Here is a 22,677-nt window from a genome sequence, read left to right on the forward strand (position 1 = left end):
ACTTTAGTTTTGATGTTGTGACTTGTGATCAGTCTTTTTTAGGCTTCGTTTTTGTAAAATATAAACTTTAAACTTTGTCTGAAACTTACCTACTAAAAGCCGCTTTGTAGAACAATTAGTCTTCAAAAAGGCGAAAAACAATGTCATGTACGTTGTAACAAAAAAAGAGAACGAAATCCAGCCTAAACTCAATTTAGTACGGGATATTTTGCTGTATACACAAAAACACTTTAGGTTGTTGGTAGGTTTAGACAAGGAATATGTCTATTTAACTCCTTTGGAGCTGTAGTGTGTAGTTTTTGTTTAAATCGAGCTTATGACATCGGCATCATGAGTTGGTTTGCATTTTCTGATCTGGCCAAGTCTGCAATAACTGAAGCACAGAAACGTATTGACAAAGTGTTGGACATACAGGAAGATGAAGATGGCGTCCCAAAGACCAATTTGAACAAGTCACTTGGTGAGACTATAAGCTCAAAACACATGTTTACAGAGTTAATAGTTTTTTCTTATTTATTATCTTGCAGTATTGCAGTTTAACATTTGTAATTAAAGCATAACATATCACTCTAACACAGGGATGGGCAAACTACGGCCCGCAGGCCACATGCGGCCCGGCAAAGGATCTCATGCGGCCCGCCAAATGTTAGTAAATTTGAAAAAAAGCTTACTGAGCACTTCTAAATAGTATCATGAGCATAGGCGTAAAGTTTTAAAAGATACCCGAGTGCGACTTGCTGATACCTATACCAGATGCAGTATCTGTTCCCGTTCCATACTTTGGGACTAAACAGATATATATTTGTAACGTGCTGCAGCCTGTTGTTTCTGCCACGTTATTTTGCAAATAGTCACAATTTCCTAGTTCAGTTTTGGATGTTTGGTTAAGGTCTTTATTACTCATCTACGTGCTGAATAGACGATTTGCAGAATGAGCAATTTTAACAACGATTTAGTTTGTGGGTAATTTGTTACGGCGTGGAATAAAAGTAAAAACAATTTACGGTTTCAAATGCAGCCTACTTTACACTGTTGACACCAAAACTTTGTTCACCTTGGATCAAGTTTAGGCCGTTGCAGTACTTTGCAAACGGACATTAAACACGGCTATAAAATCGTTACCCGCACAACACCTAAAGATGGATACAAAAGGAACTTTATTAACAAAAACACGTAGTGCAGCCTATGTTGCAATAAATGCCTGTTCGTTTTAAAAAAAATACAATTGATGTGTTTCAATGTTTGCACGATCAATGGAGTGGCAACAAACGTATTTGTATTTTGCTGGAAACATACTATGTTAATATTTTGGGTTACTATGTGGCCCCCTGAAATTTAGAACTTTTGAATGCGGCCCTTGCACTGAAAAGTTTGCCCACCCCTGCTCTAACATATTTAAGTTTTCAAAGACTGCCAGTACTTAATTAAGGTGTGATGGTTTAACATCACTGACTGGAGTGAACCCACTGAATATGAATTTAGTCCAAATAATCAACCTGAATCTTTATGTCTTTATGAAATCAACCTGAATCTTTATGAAAGGGTGGGCAGCCTATGGCCCGCATGCAGCTTTTGATTGGCACATGACAAAAAATTTGTATTTTTAAGTTGGCCGGATGCTTTTAACCCTAATATGTACCAAAGAGATTATAATTTAAATGTTTGAGTTTGAATACTTTCATCTTATGTTGTTACATTAGCATCGTTGTGGCCCCCTCCATAATATAACCACTTTTTTGGCCTGTACATGCAAAAAGGTTGCCCATCTTTACGTTATAAGACTGTAGTATCGACATTAAACCGTTGCTTGAAGTACACTTTTGTAATATGTTTTTCTTATCATAGTTGCCACTGATTTAGATTCCTCTGTTTCCAAAGTAAGTGCATCAGCAGTTAAAGATGCTCGACGTCTAACATCATCGGCTAAAAAGTCAACACAAGCTCAAAGAAAAAAAGGAAAACCAATGAAACTTGGCAGCTCCCTAACTAGAAATACTGAAAACAAACCTCGTAAATCAAGGTAATATATAATCAAGTTTTTGTCATATCAATATGTGAATTATGTTCTAAGAATTAGAGCTAAAGTTTTGTGTAATTATTTAACAACTGTGAATCTTTTTGTATTTATTTTATTTTGCAGTTCCTCCACCAGTCTGAATGGAAGTTTATCAGCCAGGCTTTCACCTGACAACTTTTCTGAGATCTCATTAGAACCTGAAGATACTTTGAAGCAAAGTGATGAAATTAATTCAACAGTGCCCATGAAGCTTGAGCAATCTTTACTCAATGTAGATGAAACTGAACCAATTAAAAGCAGTATCACAGGGTCCCTTGTTGCAGATGAGTCTTGCAAGGAAATTGTTTCTAACTTGAAGCAAACTGTAACTCCAACAAACTCTGATAGTGGTGAGATCTTGTGTAATTAACTTTGATAGTTAAAGTGTGAAAAGTGTATTTAACAAGATGAATCTGCTTTTTGCCAGCCATGTTTTAGGAATTTTTAAATAAGAGCCTTGGATATGTGTCTGTTTATAATTTCTTGTTACAAATAAATTGTAAAAACTCTAAATAAAGTTAGTTGCAAGTAGTAAATTAGTAATGTTTTTAGAATAAACTAAACAAAAAATACAGACACATGATTCTAGGTAATCACATGTTCTGTTTTATTGCATGATGCTCAAACTGTAGTATATCATTATTCATTACTTAACACAATATTTCGTTAAGTTATACATAAAATCCCAGAGTATTGTACTAACATACACCTACACCAATATGCACTGACCATAACAAATTTGTTTACAGATGCTGCTGCTGTGCTAAATACTGAACCTTTGAACACAACTTTAGCTGGTGAGGATGGAGCAACAATACCTTCCTCAGCTGGATCTCCAAAGACACAATGTCCACAAGTACGTATGTTGTACTTTAAATGTCATTGTCTTTTTTCTGCTATCTTTCAGGGCATTGAAAGTTTTATGAAAGAAAAACAAAACAAATTAAAATACACAAAGTGTTGTGATTTGTTTTTATGTGGGAAAATAAAATCGGGTAATTTTGTTTCATGTAGTCCAAGCAAATCATTACTTATTTGCCGAGCTTTTTTTATGCAACTACCAAAACGTTTTCTTGAGAAATGGCTGTGGTTATGTTTAACCATCCATAGGCAATTCAATAGAATATTGGATTAACCAGTATGCAGTATGGCAAAAAAGCCTACCGTTCAAAAATACTGTTAAAAAGGAAAACTAATCTTTTCTGTTAAACTTCCACAGGTTGTTGACCAAACCCATTCACCTTGTGGTTCAACAACAGCATCCAGTGACATTGATATTCTTGACCATGAAAGTACATTCAGTGAAACATCATCAGGTATATATAATTTGCAATTACAATAGTCATCCAACTCACAAAAAAATGTTTTTGAAAAAATAATACATTGACAGGTGAGTCATAAACTTTTATCACCAATAGTTTGATTTTTGCATGTTGTCAATCAAAGTTCATAATATTACAACATGGGTTAAATTTTTGTGAGCATTGACAAGTTAGAACTTGTCCTATAAACAAGCGTGAAAAATATATGTGTAATTTAATCATTTGCATATCTAAACTTATCTGATCATAGCAAATAATCTATGGTTGGTAACAACAAGATTTTCTTTGGTAAATAACTAAATATACAAATAAGATGTTTTTATTTTGTTGCATAACTGGTCTACTGTTATGATTATACCTAATTGCTTTATTTTCAATTTTTAGCATCCAAGATGACTGAATTCGATAACCACCTACATATGATAGGTGCTGACCCCAATCACATAAGATTGTCACATGATAACTTTGACAGTGAAGCATCGGACATTGTTCGCATTAGTGGTTACTGTTCATCACCATTATCTGTAAGTACGACACACCTTTTTTTGGTCAAACCTTAAAACTTGTTATTCTAGAAAAACTTGAAAATCAATACTTAAACCTTGACTTGTGTTTAGCATTCAATTTATTTATGTTGTAATTGTTAAATTAAAAGTCTTATATGCCCGAATGAATTGTTTTATTTTAAAGATGGATGGTTATGAGAACAACATTGTCTTCAAACCATCAGAAAAAACTGAAAGAGTTTGTCATGAAGGTAAGGGATACAATAAATTTGTTGTACTTCAAAACATCTGCACAGGTCTTATGTTTGTTACTCTACATTACATTGCAACAAAATATACCATTAGTTATTAAAAACCTTCCTCAGGTTAAAATTTCACTGTTCATTGCTTATCTTTATGCTCATCAGCTTGTCTAATGCCTATATACTGATGCATCAGATAACGTGCCAAGTCAGATAACATAAGGTTAATTGCTAGTTGCGAGACTTTTTTAAAGTATTTGTATCTATTTATCTGTGATATTCAACTACGTTCAGCTGCTATCAAGATTTGCTACTTTTGTATGCAAGTAGACAATGGGTAAAAAACTGTACACTTGGTAGTATATGATTTATTAGTACACTTTGGTCCCCGATATGTTGATTTAATCTTAAATCATATATTTAATCCAAAATTGTTTATTTCATTAATCCAAACTGTTGTTGCTACAAAATCTTTACATGGATATGGTATGTTTTTTGATTGGTGTTCGTTTTTGTCAGTCGTTCTCAACCTTTTTTGTTACATTCCTCCCTTTGCACATTTTCGAACTATTCATTCCTCCCCATAAGACGAAAAACAAATATAACATAAAAAATTATACCTATTTGAAATAGACCTTATAATTAGGTATGTCCATTTTAGAATCCTTTACAGCCGGATCCAAATTATAATGGACATTCCTAATGTATTTTCAAAAATGTTCTGTAACATTTCCAATGTATTTTTTTACAGTTTTTATGAAATTCCTCCCCTGAACTCATAAAATTCCTCGCTAGGGAGGAATTCCTCCCCGGTTGGTAACCACTGGTTTATGTTAATCTGTTTTATTTTCTAAAAACCAAAAACAAAAAAAGAACAGGATCATGCAGCAAACGTCGTCACAAAATAATGGCAAGATTAAATAAGACTTTTTTTAATGCCTTTTTTGTCGGGTTCGAAAGGAAAGCTAACTTTTTGTTTCCAGACTCAGTTTTGTTAATTTTGTTTCCAGACACTCCAGCATCTAGTGGCATAGAAGATGAGTCAAGCGTTTTATTTCCGCCAATACGACAAGACAGCTCCACAGACGACAACATCCGAGATTCCTTGTCGATGTCCTCTGAAGATGAAACACAAAAAGACACTTGTGATGACAATATGAACGACAGCCAGTCCTCCACAGTGCACATAGACAATCCCACCACAGACTCAATGAATGCAGCCACTGAAGTAATATCTGAAACAGATATTACAAAAGAGCAATCTGCCACAGAAAGTGTATGTGAAGATGTGAATAAAGCTATGGACAATGATGGACCTGTATTGGAAGTGCCAAGCAATGTTAATGTACAGCTTGAAGATGAAATCACGCAAGCCGCATTGTCTGTTGATGAAAGTCAACATGAAGGTATGTGACAGTGGTTTTTCATTGTTGCAATAACATGTAGGTGTGTGGTAGCACTGGCATAGAGTATGGAGGTGTTGGGTGATATACAAATGCTTGTTGCCTGTAGCTAGGCTGCAACAAACTTTTGATTTTCAATGATGGTGTGAATAGGTTATACTTTTCTAAATATGTACTTTGTTTCGGACATCTAAAAGTTTTCCTAATTATGTTTCTGTTTTCTGTTTTAAAGCAACTGAATCACCAAATAAAGTCGTTGAAGTTGAAGTTGATAGTACTGCAACAGCCCAACAAGTAAGTATGACACCTAATAATATATCTATTTCATATGTTGTTTTTATTTTATTTGAAAAGCTGATAGTCAGTTTTAAATTGATTTTGATTGTATTTGACATTGTATAAAACAGTTCAACCAACATTCAAACCAATTGGTAGTCTTCGAGATAACTAAGATTTTTACTTAATGCAGGTCACACTCAATTTCTTCACCCGGATTAGCAAAATTTTTGTGTAGATTTAATTTGTCAGTTCGAGTTTGCTGCAAATAAACAGTGATTGGTTTAAAGTGAATTTTAACTATAAATCATATCATATAATTCCTAAATAAAGGAGCCAAGACAAGCTAGTGTCCTGCAACATTTTGATTAATGGTTTTACAAAATATTAGGGATGGGCCAAAACTGCAAATGTTCTGTTTGGTCGAACACCGAGCATCTCACCTTAATGCTCGGTGCTCGGCCGAGCACACTCGGTGCATTATGACGTCACAAAAATCCCCTTTGAACGTTGCTCAACAAGGCCTCTTATGTCACCGGCGGTGTTTTATTAAGCTGTACATGCCCATAAAGTACGCGTTTTTCCACCATCTAATACATTTAAAAAATCATTTGTTTTTGTTCATAGATACCCTTTAGAACAGGCCTGTCAAACTCGCGGCCCACGAACAGTCAACAACAATTGTAGTATTTTGTCAGACTTTTATCTAATTACACTAAATTTGTCTTACTTTTCAAGTTGAAAGCTATTATTTAAACTGACGTTTACCGAAACTTAATTTATACATACAAATTCATATGTTATGAATAGAAACGATAGTAATTGAACCGTTCCTTAAAGTTTCAGTCAAGGGTGTACAACCCGCGGCCGTACGGCCGCATTGAAATATATGTACTGGCAGGCGTGATGTAATTAAAACTTCTTTGCCAAAACTTTTGATTTTCAAACCGCCCTAAACAGATTTTGTGTTACTGAAAAGAGTATTACCAGCCTAGTAGCCATATGCGACAGACTTTTTGTAGGCGTATTGTGTGCAAACAATGCAAAAAACAGGTACAAAAAGCGTCACAATATAGATTATGACGTAATAATAGAGTTAAAACTGCGGGTCTTCACATTGTGGAGCTTAATCTGTACAATAAGTTGGAAATTAATCTGGGCTTTTTGGGCGTCAATAGATGGTATATATATGATATAAACCTTTTTCTTGTAATTTTTAAACAAAAACAGCAGATAATTGGCTGCCGTTGGTGAAATAAGGATCTGCAATGCGGTCGTCGTAGCGAAAAGGTTGTTTAAGTGTATACAACTAGATCAAAAATCACATGCGGCCCACGGCATAATTCCCAAACTGCAATGTGGCCCGCGAACCCCACGAGTTTGACACCCCTGCTTTAGAACACTAGTTTCGTATGTTAGCATGGCATGAATATGCAAATTTAATGCTCGGGTCAGTTTGTGCAACTGCTCGGCCGAGCACCGAGCATTAAAAACAGCGATGCTCGGTACCGAGTACTCGGGTTCTGGCTCGGCTCGGCCCATCCCTACAAAATATTATACTTGCAGTTTTAACCTTCAAATCTGTTTGTTTCTTTAGAATACAGCTGAGATTGAAACTGTAACAGTCTCTTCTGATGAAGTAAATGAAACTCAGAAAAAGTTTGAACATTACGAACAGCAACTTGTTACCCTGAGTCTAAACAATGCCAAGTTATCTGAAGAAAATGACAATTTACGGTAGGTTTTTATTTCCAGAATTGAAGGTTTACTCGATAAAAAACAACAAACAAACTTCCAGAAATAAACATTTTGCGATTATGTTGTAGATCGGAAGTGAACAATGCAAAACTCATGTCACTAAACAGTTTCGAAACAGAAAGAGAAGAGTTTTTGAACACCATTGATTCTTTAAATGTACAACTGCAGGTAAACTAAAATTGCTTTGTTGCATAAAAAAGTAACCTGTATGGTGTGGTGTTTGCACCGACAGAAAGTTTCCTTAAATTGATTGGATGAAGGTGATACCTAATTGCCATATTAAAGAATATGTAAAAAAGCTGTAATTGAAGCCAAAATTTTTTTTTTTTTTTTTTTGTAACTACATTTTTTTTCTCTTTCTAGGAACTGCAGTTCAACAATGAGGAGTTATCAGAAAACTTGCAAAGTGCCAAAACTGATTTAAGTCAAAGATTAAGTAATGAACAAGTGCAACAACTTATATCTGAAAAGGAAGAATCGATACAGGGATTATTAGAGGAAGGTAATCAATGCTATATAACAAATATAAGCAAATTGTTTTGTAGTTTTACTTGATACCACCTGATACTTACCCTTGTCATTAAATTGGTTAACATTTATGCTTTTAATTTCGCTTTTACTTTGCAGAATACTAGTTAAGTAAACAAATGTACAACGCTGCATAGTACAATTGTGTTAGTTTATGATAATTGATAGTTAAGTTGTAAAGTACATTCTAATTTTATGGTTAAAGGTGTCAAATAGCTAACTTACTTTATCAAAACTGCATACCTGTAAAGCAAAGAAATTTACCACATGATAAGTACAGTAAAAAGTTGAGATTAAGAGCCCTTTTTTTTCAAAGATCAAAAAGATTTGTTAATTGGTGAACGTTGATCTTTGTTTCACCAACAGAACTACATATTATTTGTCTAGGTGAGGCGCTATCAAAGAAGCACTTGCAACAAAACAATTTGATCAAGAAACTTCGCAGCAAAGCGAGTGAAAGGGAACAAGCAGTAACAAGCCTCACAGAGAAACTAAGCAAGTTTGAAGAAGAAAACAAATCGCTCAAAGAGGTTAGTGTTGCATTGGTTACAAAGGATTTTGGTATAGTTATCAGACATTTATGTATGTATGTTCATCTTAACTGATACTGGTCAATCTGGCGATCCCCTACTACGAAGCTGACATGTGCAGCATACGAGGCAGGCAACGGTGCTTGTGATTCGACTTACGGCGGATTCTCCACTGAGCCTGCGTAGCTCAGTTGGTAGAGCGCGAGTCCCGGAAAGACTCCTGTCGTGGTTCGAATCCCACCACAGGCTAGATTTTTCTAGCCTACGCCTTGCCATATGGTGGTGAATGCTTGGTGACCGGCTGATTCGGTATGGCGCCTTCTATGGGCCTGGCGTACTGTGATTTATATATGAGTGTGCCGTGATCGCTGGTCTGCATAGACGCTTGAGGGCTGATCCCAGTTATGAATGTATGTTCATCTTAACTGATACTGGTCAATCTGGCGATCCCCTACTACGAAGCTGACATGTGCAGCATACGAGACAGGCAACGGTGCTTGTGATTCGACTTACAGCAGATTCTCCACTGAGCCTGCGTAGCTCAGTTGGTAGAGCGCGAGTCCCGGAAAGACTCCTGTCGTGGGTTCGAATCCCACCGCAGGATAGATTTTCTAGCCTACGCCTTGCCATATGGTGGTAAATGCTTGGTGACCGGCTGATTCGGCATGGCGTCTTCAATGAGCCTGGCGTACAGACATTTATGATGGGCAAAATCAAGTTTTTTGCTTGAGACAAAACGAGCAGGGACTTGGGATTTGAACCAGCAATTTTTGATATTTTTTGATCCACTGCTAGCTAAAGCAGGGGCTCTTAACTGAGGGTACTTGCACCCCCTTGTGATACATACAGGGTGTAGAAGATAGGATATCGAGCAAGACCTCTTTTCAAGCCTATTTGTAAAAAAATTGAAATATTAAACATACATAAAGCACCAATGAATACATAAAAAGTTTGTTAATTTTACTTTTTGGTTTTTTTTTACTTTGTTTTACTTTGATTTACTTCTGCAAGTCTGGGAAACAAAAAAATATAACGAAAAGTTGTTGCGAGCATGGAATACTATTCCAGTTTAACAGTGACTGTGCCCTATTTTTACTGTTACCAAATCGCATGTGCACATTCGTGGGGACCCATTAGATTATGCTTGCAGAAACAATTATGTTAGTGCCAGGAAAAGATAGGAAAAGTAGGTGCCAAATATAAATATCCATTATAAATATAGTAAATGGTATATGTGATACATCGTTAAATATGATGTAGTATATATAAACTGGCAATATATAGGAAAACCACTATTCTAGTTTATCAAGTTTTTGTTTTAGAAATTATCAGAACTGAAGGGACGGAGTACGGAAGACCGTGGCACCGCTGAGCGACTCACTGAAGCATATCAGGAGCGCGAGTTCCGAATGAGTGAGCTTGTCAATCAACTTGAAGACTCAGAGGAAAAACGAAGAGCTGCACAGGCTACTCTGGATGCAGCGTACAAGTAAATCATTTTTCTCTTTGGTGTTTTTTTCATACGTAGGAGTAGGTAACGCGTTCCTCTCGGAACTCTAAATAGGTTTGATTGTTTATTACCTTGAATGTACTAAGCACCTACTTTGCTCTTTTTTGCTGGTACTGGTAATACACCTGAGTCGATCCAACACTAGTGTACCTAAAATTTCAAAGAAGGAAAAGGTTGGAACACAATATACCAGAAATATTTTCATGTACGGCAAATTTCGTCTTAAAGACCTACCGTATTTAAACGCCAAAAGTTGGAGCGTTTCGATTGGAATAATTAAGAAAAACCACGAATATTTTGTTGTTATATCACGTACCATCGTGGTTTAACTTTAAATGTGGTTTAACCAAGGGATATGCTTGCAGTACAAATCCTACCTTTCGAGTAAAACAGTTACATTTATTAATTTTCGTAAAAGACTTAACAACGTTAAGCCTATGGCATATTGTTAGTACGGTGCATCGTCGCATTGTTACATTGTTGCTGATTTAAGTTTTGTGCAGAGAGCTTGCCGAATTAAACAAGCAGCAGGTGGCGATAGAGAGCGAAAAAGAGGACGAAATTCGCCGCCATGAGGAGGCAGTAGAGAGACGTATGCAGCAGGACATGGAACGTGTTGAACAGGAACACGAACATCAAATACACATGCTACATCTACAGGTCAGTTAACTGTGAATTTGATTGTTTGGGAAAAATACACAACATCAAAGAGTTGAATGATTGGAGACAAATATATAAGAAACATAGACACTAATAAAAAAAAGCTTTGAATCGATTTAAGCCAGCATTCGAATAATTACCCAGGAATGCATTGGCTAAAACTGTAGCCTGCGGTGGGATTCGAATCCATGACTCGAGCCTAAGTTTTTTCTCATCGCAATGCTTGCGAGACCCTCTTGAAGCGGTAAATATAATGCCTCTAATAATTGTGCCATAATATAATTCGTGACCTGTGCCGACTGAATGGTATATCATATACAGCACTGAACAAATTCATCCATGTATAAAATCGAAGAAACAAGCAAATATTTGGAATTTGATGAAACGCAATGTCATAATTTTAATCATTTCGTTTTTATCAGATGGCTGAGTTACGCGACGCCGTTGAACGAACTGAGGCCATTGCAACAAGAAAAGAAGACCAATGGAGGAAAGAAGTGCAAGATCTGCAACAGGTACAGGGTTCAAATCCCGGCTCGGGCATAAACTTTAGTGTAACTTTAAAATATCACTACAGAGGCTGCAAGACTCTGAACTTCGTAACCACGAACTCAGCGAAGGCATTACGGAGTCGACCAGACCACTTCTTCGGCAAATGGAGAATTTACAGTCAACGCATTCCGCACAGGCAAAAACCTGGGACGCCTTGGAAAAGAGTTTAACCTCTAGATTAGGTGAGAATATATTTTGTGATACCTACTCATAACGTCGTTGAATACCACTACAGCAGTAGTTATCACTATTTTTACTTTGGTCCCTTTGATGATTATGCAACATAACGCGGCCGTTTTGTACATTTCACAGTATTGCCACCGTTTACGTTTCGTAACAGTTTCAGTTGCGTAACAGTCACCTTAATGTCCTGCGAGCATTACGCAACACACCCAATCTAATAAACAGAGCGTGTGGAAAACAAATCAATACAGACTGTGTATATTTCCCCTGACTGTAAAAAAAACTAACAAATGTTTTTATTTGCATTTCAAAGAGAACTTGGAATATTGAAAGACAACATTTTTTATGAAGTTTTTAGAGCTCTTCTGACAAATATATTTTTATTCCGACGTTTCGACGTCCAATACAGGTCGCCTTCATCAGGGTAAATAACACTGATTGCGCGCATAAAACGTCGGAATAAAAATACATTTGCTAGAAGAGCTCTATAAACTTGATATTATGCCTTGCAGCAATAACATTTTTATGATTTTAATAAAACCTTGTGAATTTAAACTTGTTTAAGTCGACGCCCAAACCCAGCTATCCGCCGCCCAAGACCGCGAACGCTCTGCACAGATGACGTTAGTCGATGTAAAGTCACGTGCCTTCACGTCGGAGCGACAGTTGTCGGATGAGCGTAAAAACAAGGCCGGACTCCTTTCGGAGCTTGAGATGCTGAGAAAGAAAACTGCTGAGTTCGACACTGTAGTGGAAAAGTAAGCTATTTATCTGAGCGGATATATTTAACATGTATTTTATGTAGCCTGGATGATACTCTGGCTATCGCCTTACGATGGCAACGAAATATTGGCATGAATGTCATTATTGCCCAGTATATGTGCTTACATTCGTAAAACGCTAAACGTGGGTGCATTACAGATTTTAAGACTTAACAAAACTGTAGCTAATCGTTAGTGACGTCATAGATGTGTGACGTAAAACTATCGCTAACACCTAAAATTCGTAAAACAAAACTCTTGCGGTTTAAACTGTCGTACAAGTTGTGTTGCTGTTACTTTTAGATTAAACCGGGATCTTGAGATGAAGGAACATTCTCATGCTGAGGTGATGAGCAAGGCCAGGAAGGATCGACTGACTCTCGAAAATCAGCTGGACATGGAAAAAGTTCGGGCAGAAGTCGAAAAGAAAAAGTTCCAAGCCCAATACGAGAGTTTACAACGGGAGAAGGTAACTGTTGTTTCGTAATGCTGCTAAAATAACTCCTACAATGGTTTTTCTTACAAAATGACATACATAACTGACTTGAATATTGCTGTACATTTACATGTAAAGTTTAGAAAACAAATTAAAACTTTTCTGACAGGAAAAACTGTCTTGGATGAGCCGTTCAGAAAGTATGACGTCATCCAATATGTTGAACACGGATGCAGAGTCTATTGGCAGTTCGGACACTTTTAATCACGTGAGTAAACGACGTACCGATATATTTGCGATTTTTCACACAAGCGGAACCCGACATGTCTGTTCACTTTTAAAATGCACTTTTGCCGAGATAGCAATCCCTGAATAGGTTACTGTTGTGAGTTTAATTCCCAACACAGGCAAGACTTTTCTAAACCTACACCTTGACGGAGCGCTTGTAAACCGGTTTGATTTAACATCGTTGGCCTGTCATACTTTGTACTTTAATATATTAGATAGACTAATGCAATACCTCATTGTTAAGTTCTAATGTGTATTACTATGTAATCATTGAAGTTATTTTCACATTCGTAAGCCATTAAACCTTAAATATAATCTCCTAGATCGATGCCTTTGATCGACAGTTGAGCGCTTCGGGGGCACCTAGCGGCGTGTATGAAAGTTTGAGGTCGGTCGCTAGCGGTTCCTCACTTCTCGAAAACCTGCAAGCACAGCTGAAACAGCGGGACGGCGAAATCGCCCAGTTACAGGTTTCATGTTTGTCTATGTTTCTCTGAGCATCAGATGTTCATATTTGATTGTTTAATGAGGTTAATTGTACGGCGCAACGTAAAATTTAAAACTTTCCATTAGCGTATTTATTTCAAAATTGACCCTTTTAAATAACCGCAAACATAGAAAAACTTGCAAAGTATACCTATTAATTAATTGTGGAAATTGCTTTTTGTTAAACAAGTTTATTATTTCTACTCAAAAGGCGTAAATGAACAAAATTATGCGGAATGTGGTTTTAAATCAGATCAATTACATTCTGCCTTAGGTCCCAAGCACTGCTTAGTGTGCATAATAATTGAAACTCTGGGTTTAGGGCGAAATTAACACATTAGAAAGAACTCGTTCTTCTATGGCCGAAGAAATCGTTCGACTAACCAATGTAAACGAGGACTTAGAAGAAACCGCCGAACAGGTCGCTGACGTCAAAGTGAAATTACAGGTGAGTTACGTCACATGTACTATGACGTCACAGTCGACTCGTGGCAGTGCACACGTGCTGTTACCACACATCTGTGTTTGTTGTTTGTTTGGCAACTAGTTGCTGGAATTCAACCCCCCACGAACCAACTGTACTGTGTAAGTTGTACATTAACATATAGCGATCAGTTTGAATGGAGTGAAACGCCTGGGAGGTATGAAGAACTCATGTTCCCTACTCTACTATTCAGGAATTTATGTTCCAAACACGTCATGATGATATAAATGTTATTGGTTTTGTTTTGTTTGAAGTACACGGTCCATTTTTATCGGGCTGTGAGATTCCATAACGCTTTATTTTTTAACATGAGCAGTTACAATCGCTCTTTTTGAATTGTGGTAATGATAAGAAGTGCACTTTTTTATATTTATGATGACATCATCACTATGACGTAATCGCAGGAGATGAAAGCGCGCCATGACGCTGTGCTGACGATGTACGGTGAAAAGGCGGAGGAAGCTGAAGAATTAAAACTGGATCTTGAGGACGTGAAAGCGATGTATCGCCAACAGGTATTGAAAATTATTTTATTGGTGGCGCAAACGGATTTTCTATCATTTCAATTCACAGAAATTCAATCCCGGTTTTGAATTGCGAAGTCACTAGTCGTTTTTTTGCTTCATTTTGCTTGTCCTACGTTTCCCATCATGTTAAAACAACGTTACCGTATTTGTTACAGTATAAGTACTTGAACCTCACAGAGTGTTGAATAACTGACCAGTCTTACCACAGAAACGTATCACATCCACACATCACAAATTGAAATGTAGTCATTTTTTAGAAAGAACTATTTGGACATTATTATGTCACATTTGTTTTTGTAATAATACAGCACGTACAAGTTTAACAATGTTCCGTCACATGTACATGTTACTTTATGATGGCCTTAGCTATCGCTGCTAAGTATCCAGCATTAACTTAGGAACAAAATGTTCGTTGCTTAAAATCTCAGTGACTGCAAATCACGAAAAAAAAACGTATTTACGTTTTCCCGTTTCCCGTTTGCAAAGCTCATTTGTAACAAATCCGACCTCTCAGTTATAAGGATTTTTAACACAATTTTTTGTTGTTTACAAACACGTTATATGTTGCTATACCTCATACTTTTGTGCAAAAAGATTGTGCGATAGCAAACGGATAAGTTTATGCTAAAATGCGCTAAATAACAAAAAAAAATCCTGTAGCAAAATAACCAGAAAAATATTTTGGTCAGTGTGGTAAAGGTTAGAAACTGTGGTCAGTGTGGGGAAAAGGTCACTTAAACATAAACGTTTGGTCAACACTGTAAAACCAGTATATCCTACAATGCACGCGTATGACCTATTGCTTAATTCAAATCCAACCCCTGTTTAAAAGGTTGCGGGTCGACCGAAAACCGTTTACAAGCAAATTGGGAATTTCCTGTTTACAGACCGACCAAAACTTTTATTTTTATCGCGTTCTTGGGTGGAAAACAAACTAATCAGGGAGCGTTGTTAGACTCGACGCAGCCATAAAGCGGTCAGCGACCCTACCCCCAAGGACGATGCGGGTTTTAATTCCTCACTATAAAATATTACTGAAATGAAGAGTGTGTACTTAGGCATCCGTTTAGTACTTTTCCTGTCAATACGAATAGGCTCGGGCGACTGGCTGGAGCAGTAAAAAAGCCAGGATTTTTTGGCATTTTTAAGTGTTCCTGATTGTTTTGGGCGTATATATCCCTAAAGCGGACACGCACAACTATGTCACTAATGGCTGTTGGAGTGTCCACTGACCCTAAATATGAACTATAGCCACTGGACTTGTGCGTCTATTTGGCCAGTGACATGGAAGTCCTGTACACCTCTTAACGAAAATTCCATTCAGACCGGTATCGGAGGCCATTTAATATATGGCCACAAGCCCATTTTATTATATTATTTATGTTTTCGGCCACTAAACCCGTGTCCGCGGTCTCTGTTTGTGCAACCCAGTGCTTAACTCAATCCACGCGCGAATAATATGTGCGTACAAAAGTGCAACGTTTTTTACACTAATTTTCTCAAGATTACTAATAACGAACGCAAAAGCACTAATGGCGTCACTATCATACGTCACATTTGCTACTCTTAAACCGTATGTTTACGTGGGAGTGAAAGTCAACAATCATGTTGCCCTGTGGACTTCGGGGCAACGACTACGCCCCTTTTTATGTTGATAATCTACGACATAGTTGGGTAACGCAACATGTTTTTGTCATGTCATGGGGCGACTAAATAAGCTATAATATTTGTGTACAGCTCCGTTATTATGCTAGATGTTGGATTAAACAAAGGGTTAAACACTCTTGTGTGTCTGGTCTGTTACGTCAGCGGTCTTAATGTTGTTTGCATGGAAATAGATAGTTTGAAATCCTGAACTGCCCACTCCTGTACAATGCACAATTTAAATTATGTGTGATTACATACGCAATGCTCGTAATTGAAACTTAAAGCTGGAATCACCCAGTCCGTTGCTTGGTGGATGAAGACTAAAATCGCTTATAGCAATAGGTGTAAGTTCAGAAAAACACTTTCACCCCCTATAGGTTGAACGACAAAGTGTTTTTCTGAACTTACATCTGATTACTTACGCTTTATTTATTTTAAACATGTTTTCTGGTCAGTGGCCTGTTTTTAAATATAATATCCTTTTTTAAACAGTTTTGTCTTGTTTCATCAAGTCTTAGATGCTTTACTTGTGAATCAATTTGTTGATCAACGAACAATTTTAAGTGGACTACGTTAAGGATCTTCGGTACAATTAATCGCCTCCTTTTATCTGTTTTACCACACATATTTTTAGACATCGATTTTAAATTTTATTAACCTTCAACTTTTCTCCACAGATTGACGCACTTCTTAAAGCTGACATGAATACGTAGCGGTACGCCCAGATCGTTGTGAAAAAGACGAATAGCCGAAGTGGGTGTCTAATTCCCAAGGATAAATGTATTTCAGAAGGGGTGTCATTCGTTTCTAAGTTATTATATCAGAAATATATCACTATGGTGCTGTTCTTTTCTTTGTATCAAACTGGTTTACAACATCTTTTAGCTTATGTGCCGTGTTGTTTTGTTCTGTCTAAGTGTTCGCTTACTACAAAAAGCGCTTGTTTTAATGCTTCTACAACACAACGTACCAGCTTTTCCATTGAGTTCCATGCAATACAGCAAGTTAATTAAATTAAATGGCTCGTGTATGGCCTTTTTGCACTTATCATAAGGAATGTGTATGACTAATTTGGTTGTTTATTATTACTGAGTTTTTTGTTTGGACGCTCAGTACAAAAATTGGTAAAATCAGTGATGCGAATGTTGATGTTTACTTTTAAAAGTATTTCATGTCGATGTGACGTGTTACTTACCTCATGACGTCATATTGTGACAATTCCACAAAAGTCTTAAGCGCGTCCTTTAAGTTAACTCCATACATCTTGTGTCTGTGGTGAATTCATCCCAAAACTTGTTGTTTGCTAAACAAAAAATAACCACGCCCCCTGCACACCCTCTTTTCCCGCCCCAATGTTTTATGTTATTACCCGCCAACACGTTGCTTATTGATGCCCGAACGCCGTTCACCGAATTCCTTTTGGCGATTAGAGTTGCCAGTGCCTGTAAAAAGGGCCTCCGAAGCGTTTCCCCATTGTGTACGCAGTTACGGTTGTAGCAATATGCCATTCACATGCACTTGTGCAATACTGATTGCCCTTCTATGCCGGTTGCCCCGCGACGCTTTACTGTTCTTAAACAATACAAAGAACCTTTTATTCAGAACCGATTGCGTTGCTTCATTCTGACCAGCATCTGAGGTTAGGAAGGTGTGGTTTCGAAAAGCTGGTTGGTGTTAGTTTTGAAAAAAAGAAACATTGAATAATTAGGAAAACAATTCAATAGCTATCCTATTTTTCAGTTTGGGTAACTTGAACTTGTGAGTGGGGTGAGGTTAGGTTCGCTTGGCGAAAGAAAACATTGCGACACAATTGCACAAGGTTGCGCAACGTCTTGTTTTTATGATTACTCGTTAAAATGCCTTCAATGTAAGTTGTTTTTGTAGGTTATGTAACAGGGTAAAAATCTTGGGAAGAACGTTTCCAACGATATGGTTTACCACATAAACGAATATCTTCCAAATGCAACTGTGTCTATGTACCTGCGGCAAAAGGTACTGTTACGCAATTTGTCCTACCAGTTAGTCAAAGACGAGGCTGTATTCCATTACCTCGTACACGATTTAACGGAAACAGTTTTCCCCTAATTCCTCATAGGATTTCTATGACAACGGTAACGCTAATCTTCGCGCCTCGCAATTCAGATATGGTTTCAATGCAGTGTTGACTGTTGTTGTTGTACATTTTTCAGTCACTCAGTGTACAATTACAGTATTACTACAATTTCGCTTCTGCAATTTGAGGACTTGCAACAATGTTGGTAGCATTCAATTTCAGGTCAGTGCTGAATGGCTTAATCTTAGTACAATGTTGTTTAAGAAGTAGTGACCGGTTTTGCAAATTGCACACGTGTACGTTTTAAAAACGTTTGCACCACGCCTTACATATGGTTTTGTTTCGAACAACTGTCATTTAACAAGAATAGTGTAAACTTATGGTGCTTAAAATGTAGCAAGTGAACTACCCAAACAGTTTTGTGGTATGTTTTAATTACACTTTGAAATGGTTTGAATCTGGTATTAGACATTCACTTGTTTCGGTTTATGGTTATTTGAATCTTATGGTAGTTTTACATAAGTTTTCCTACTTTTGTTTATTGAATACTAAAGGTAGGTTTGTTTTATTTGTTTTCTGCAATGCCTAAAACAGACCTGTAGTGATTTTAAGCTTCGTAATAATGAGTCGTGTATCTGTTTATACAGTAAAGTGACATTCTATTTTACCTATAATTCTACACAAGATGTCCAGTATATAAACTATATTATAAAACTATGAACTATATTATAAACTGTTTCAAACAAACACTGGCTACAGATATCATTTTTTGCCCCAAAAGGAATTCAAAAATCATTACTATATTACTTGCGTGTAAACCTATTCCACAAGTTTTTATTTTAGTATATTTTTAACACTGTATCTGTTTCACATTGAAGTGGTGATTGTGTTTTATATTGCAAAAAGTCACTTTATTTAGTAAATATTTTGTTATTTTTTCATTTTCAATGTACAGTTTATTTGTTGAAAAAACAAAACAAAAGGGTACTTTATTTGATGTTGATTCATTTAAACATACTTGTAGTTGATGCTTACTTTGTCCCTGTGCAAATACAACAAACCTCAAGACTATATTTAGACTCTTCCATTGTTCAAGGACTTAAAGGATGTTGTTATCATTGTTCTACTTTATTGATTTTCTATGATTTAAGATTTCAGTTCCGTCTGAAAGGTACTTCAAAATTTATCAAGCTGCTGCATTGTAGGATTATATCAGTCCGAAGTTTATTATTGCTTTTAGCAGTGTTGACTGTGGTTTCATGCGGTGGCTACCATGTGATGTTTGACAACATTTGTGTTACACCCTTACCACACTTAACAGTGCCTGCTTTATTGCAGAGTCAAATTAAACTTTCCTTTTTTGTACAATGTTAAACGTTAACTACTTTGTGTACTTTTCGGTCTGGTGCTGTTTTTCGGATAACTGTACAATCAATAAGGAAGCAGAATATATGATGTCTGTCAGGTTAAAAGCTTTTCCTGTTGAGGCTGGCATGTAAACACTTGTCAAATAATTCTTGTTCCTGGGTCCATTATATGTGGTAATGCTTGTTGTTGTTGTGTAATAGAGTTATTTTAAACTACTAGGAGTTTGAACAGACTGTACCATTAGGTGTTTACGGTTAAAATAGTATTATTGCCTTGTCGTGTTAAAAGTCAATGTTTGTTTTAAAGGCTTTCAAGAACTATATTATTCTGTTGGTTAAATCTAACTTTGTGGTTTTACTTTTTATGTGACAATTCTTTGGGAGAGACACATCAAGTTTTAAAATTGGCTTTGGAAAATGGTTGATGCAAATGTCTAATATTTGGGCAGTTTTTAACTTACATGTATGCAGTACTAAAGTTTGAACAATGTTTATTTGCAACACTTGCAAGTTTGGATCGTAACCAACTAAAGTATTAGTTTCCAGTTTATATATGGCCGGGCTGTCCTGATGGCATTTCGAGCATAGTTATATTTGCTCAGTCAATCAACCTTACAATGTGACTTTTCATTGAAGCTTTTCTGTAGTGTTTGCTTTAGTAATTTTCCACCGCTTCTAAATCCAGACAAAGTTTTTCTGTCACAAAGAGCACAAGGCAGCACTTAGTTGCTGTAACAAGTTAGCAAATTGTTGTGTTATGTTGACCCAAGGCATCAAGGGCATGAGCTAAACTTGTAATCACAGTCACTTGGACCAGTACTGAATTACTGGGTAGAAAATTACCAAGGTTTTTTAGGGTTAAGTTCTTATAGGCCAGACATTGGTGAAGCATTGGACAGAGTAATTTAAGGCAAGTGCTTGTCAGGCAATTGCATTTGAAGCTTTAGGGCAAGTAGGGCTTGACGCCATCAAATTCCCCTTCCACCTTCCTGTCATGTGTACAATGAAGCTTAGATTGCAAAGCTTGGTGGAATAGACGGCAAGTTTCTTGTGATTATATGATCACATGGTTCAGTCGTTTGTAGAGCCACGTTACATTTGCGAAGTTGTTGGTTTAAATTCCTACGTCAGATGTTTTGTTTTCCATTTTAGTATTGCTTGACGAAATATAGATGGGTACTAAACTTGATCAACTTTAATAAACGCTCTTAATATGAGCTTAACTCCTATTGGCGTTGCCCCACCCTTTTTAAAAATGAAACGTCGACCAAGGACGCGTCTTGCATATATACATATTGTTTAGATTAGACCATAGATATTTATACAAAGTTAGTATTCATACAAATCGGCTGGTGTTACGGGAGGGTTTGGAAACAAATCGCTTTACACAATGCACTGCATTTAAGTGCTCAAATTGAGCATAATTATGCGGCGCGTTGCTATTGATTGATTGTTGGGTAACAGTGAAGAAACACAAGGTATGTTCTGCTTTCCATCTTTAAACCAACGATTCTCATAGTGGACACCAGCTTTCCTGGGCGCATTAGCAACAAAAACAGAGCAATATGGCACTGAAATAAACTTTAAACCTAAATAAGCTATTTACTTGCAGAAAAATATATTCATTTGCATGTTAGTTCGCAGCAAACAATATGAAATCGTTAATCAGTGTATGAAAGGGTAAATAAACGTTCCAATATTAGTAGGCAGATGCCCACATCCAATGCTTTGTCCTCTCTTGTGTGAAAAAAATGTCACACTCGTTGGTTTATCGATCTCTTTTGTGGCCCACAGGGCAGCTGCCCTACGGGGAGATCCGTGCACCGGAAATTTCATAAACTCTCTTTATTGTGTTAAGTTTCTGCAGGGGTATGGCGGCGATTTAATTAGCGCCACCAATTTGGAACAACCTGAGCCCTGGTCACGCGTCATCCGTGTCAATGTCATTCGTGGGAATTTGGTGTTTTGTCGGAAGTTGCGCTAATAAAGGCGTCTGATTCGGAATTCCCAGACATGAGGGCGTAGAAACCAATACTACCTTACTAGGAACACAACAATCCAATTACTTGCCTATTTGTTGTTTTTACTGAAACGCAAAAATGTACATCCACTTGCATTTGTTTCTAGTTAATAATTAGCATTAAATATAGGTTTTCAATAAAAGAGAAGTTGCAAAACGGAGCGAGACCGTTTATTTCTCCCCCTGATATCACTGAGGTCATACGAGTTTGCAACCAACTGGCTTTGCTAAACAGCTTTATTGATTTTACAACACTGGAATGAGCTTCGCCAGTGTCGTTGAATTAGACCTCAGACGTTCGTGGATTATTTTGATCGGGTAATGACCTAATCACAAAGTGACTGACAATCGCCACAATTAACCCCCTTGTTACCTCGTCTGTAAAAAGTTGTGCCGAGTTAAGGTTGTTTTCGAAAAGGTAGTGTACAGCTGTACTTGTTTTGCTCTTAGCTTATGTGCAAACAGTTTATAAACAGGACAAGGCTTAGTATAGGTGAAGGTCTTAAATGTGGTGGAGTTATTATCTCAAAATTCGATCTTGTCTTGTTACTTCGACTTAATTTAAGAGCATTCGTATTCCTCATACGGACACACGCCATATGCAGACCTTTGGACAGTTAGTGGAATTTAGATCTTAATATAAATTGATGGACGACAAATACATGCATGTTATTTTTTAGATTCACGATTTGCAGGTATTGCGTTTTAAGTTAGCCCGCAGAAAAAGAACAGATTGCGCAATTTTATGTTCAAAACATTTTGTGTGTTGAATAAGGTTTCTAATGCGTGGTATTATCTTGTGTAAGATTCAACATCAGAAAGTTGGAATTCTAAGTCTTTTTAACGAGATCTTTTTTATTCATGAAAAAAAAAAACTTTTGTTACAATATTTAATCATTTTTATCGCAAACAAAAGCAGATTTTACTATAAAACCAACCGACCAATTGTGGTGAGGGGACCTAAATGAACAACTTTGTATGGCAAGTTGTGATACATCAGCCGGTTGCAGGTAATTTTCCTCACTGACCGCTTCCATTCAAACCCGATCCATCATTGAAGTCAAGCCTTAAATCTGCCAGCT

General features: G+C 36.9%; 1 protein-coding gene and 1 non-coding gene across 3 annotated transcripts; both read left to right on the forward strand.

Annotated features, from left to right (window-relative positions):
• Window positions 1-147: 147 nt before the first annotated feature.
• LOC145237466 (TATA element modulatory factor-like) lies at window positions 148-17,759 on the forward strand. 2 transcript variants are annotated; one of them, XM_080100335.1, is made up of 24 exons: window positions 148-460; window positions 1,846-2,020; window positions 2,141-2,406; window positions 2,806-2,912; window positions 3,276-3,372; window positions 3,763-3,902; window positions 4,069-4,135; window positions 5,137-5,532; window positions 5,762-5,823; window positions 7,403-7,542; window positions 7,632-7,731; window positions 7,927-8,065; window positions 8,479-8,621; window positions 9,944-10,110; window positions 10,635-10,791; window positions 11,214-11,306; window positions 11,369-11,525; window positions 12,092-12,284; window positions 12,591-12,756; window positions 12,893-12,991; window positions 13,335-13,481; window positions 13,820-13,945; window positions 14,386-14,496; window positions 16,833-17,759. In XM_080100335.1, the coding sequence occupies exons 1-24, from the start codon at window positions 331-333 to the stop codon at window positions 16,866-16,868; spliced, it is 3,414 nt and encodes a 1,137-aa protein (XP_079956461.1). In that variant the 5' UTR covers window positions 148-330; the 3' UTR covers window positions 16,869-17,759. The 2 variants fall into 2 exon arrangements, with proteins under 2 accessions (XP_079956461.1, XP_079956462.1); XM_080100336.1 differs by having other exon boundaries at window positions 150-460; window positions 1,861-2,020.
• Window positions 9,152-9,225, forward strand: Trnas-gga (transfer RNA serine (anticodon GGA)). Its single transcript has one exon. It is a non-coding gene; the product is annotated as a tRNA-Ser (tRNA).
• Window positions 17,760-22,677: the final 4,918 nt, after the last annotated feature.

The sequence above is a fragment of the Phallusia mammillata genome, chromosome 7 (assembly GCF_965637545.1).
Source record: "Phallusia mammillata chromosome 7, kaPhaMamm4.hap1.1, whole genome shotgun sequence".
Taxonomy (NCBI): domain Eukaryota; kingdom Metazoa; phylum Chordata; class Ascidiacea; order Phlebobranchia; family Ascidiidae; genus Phallusia; species Phallusia mammillata.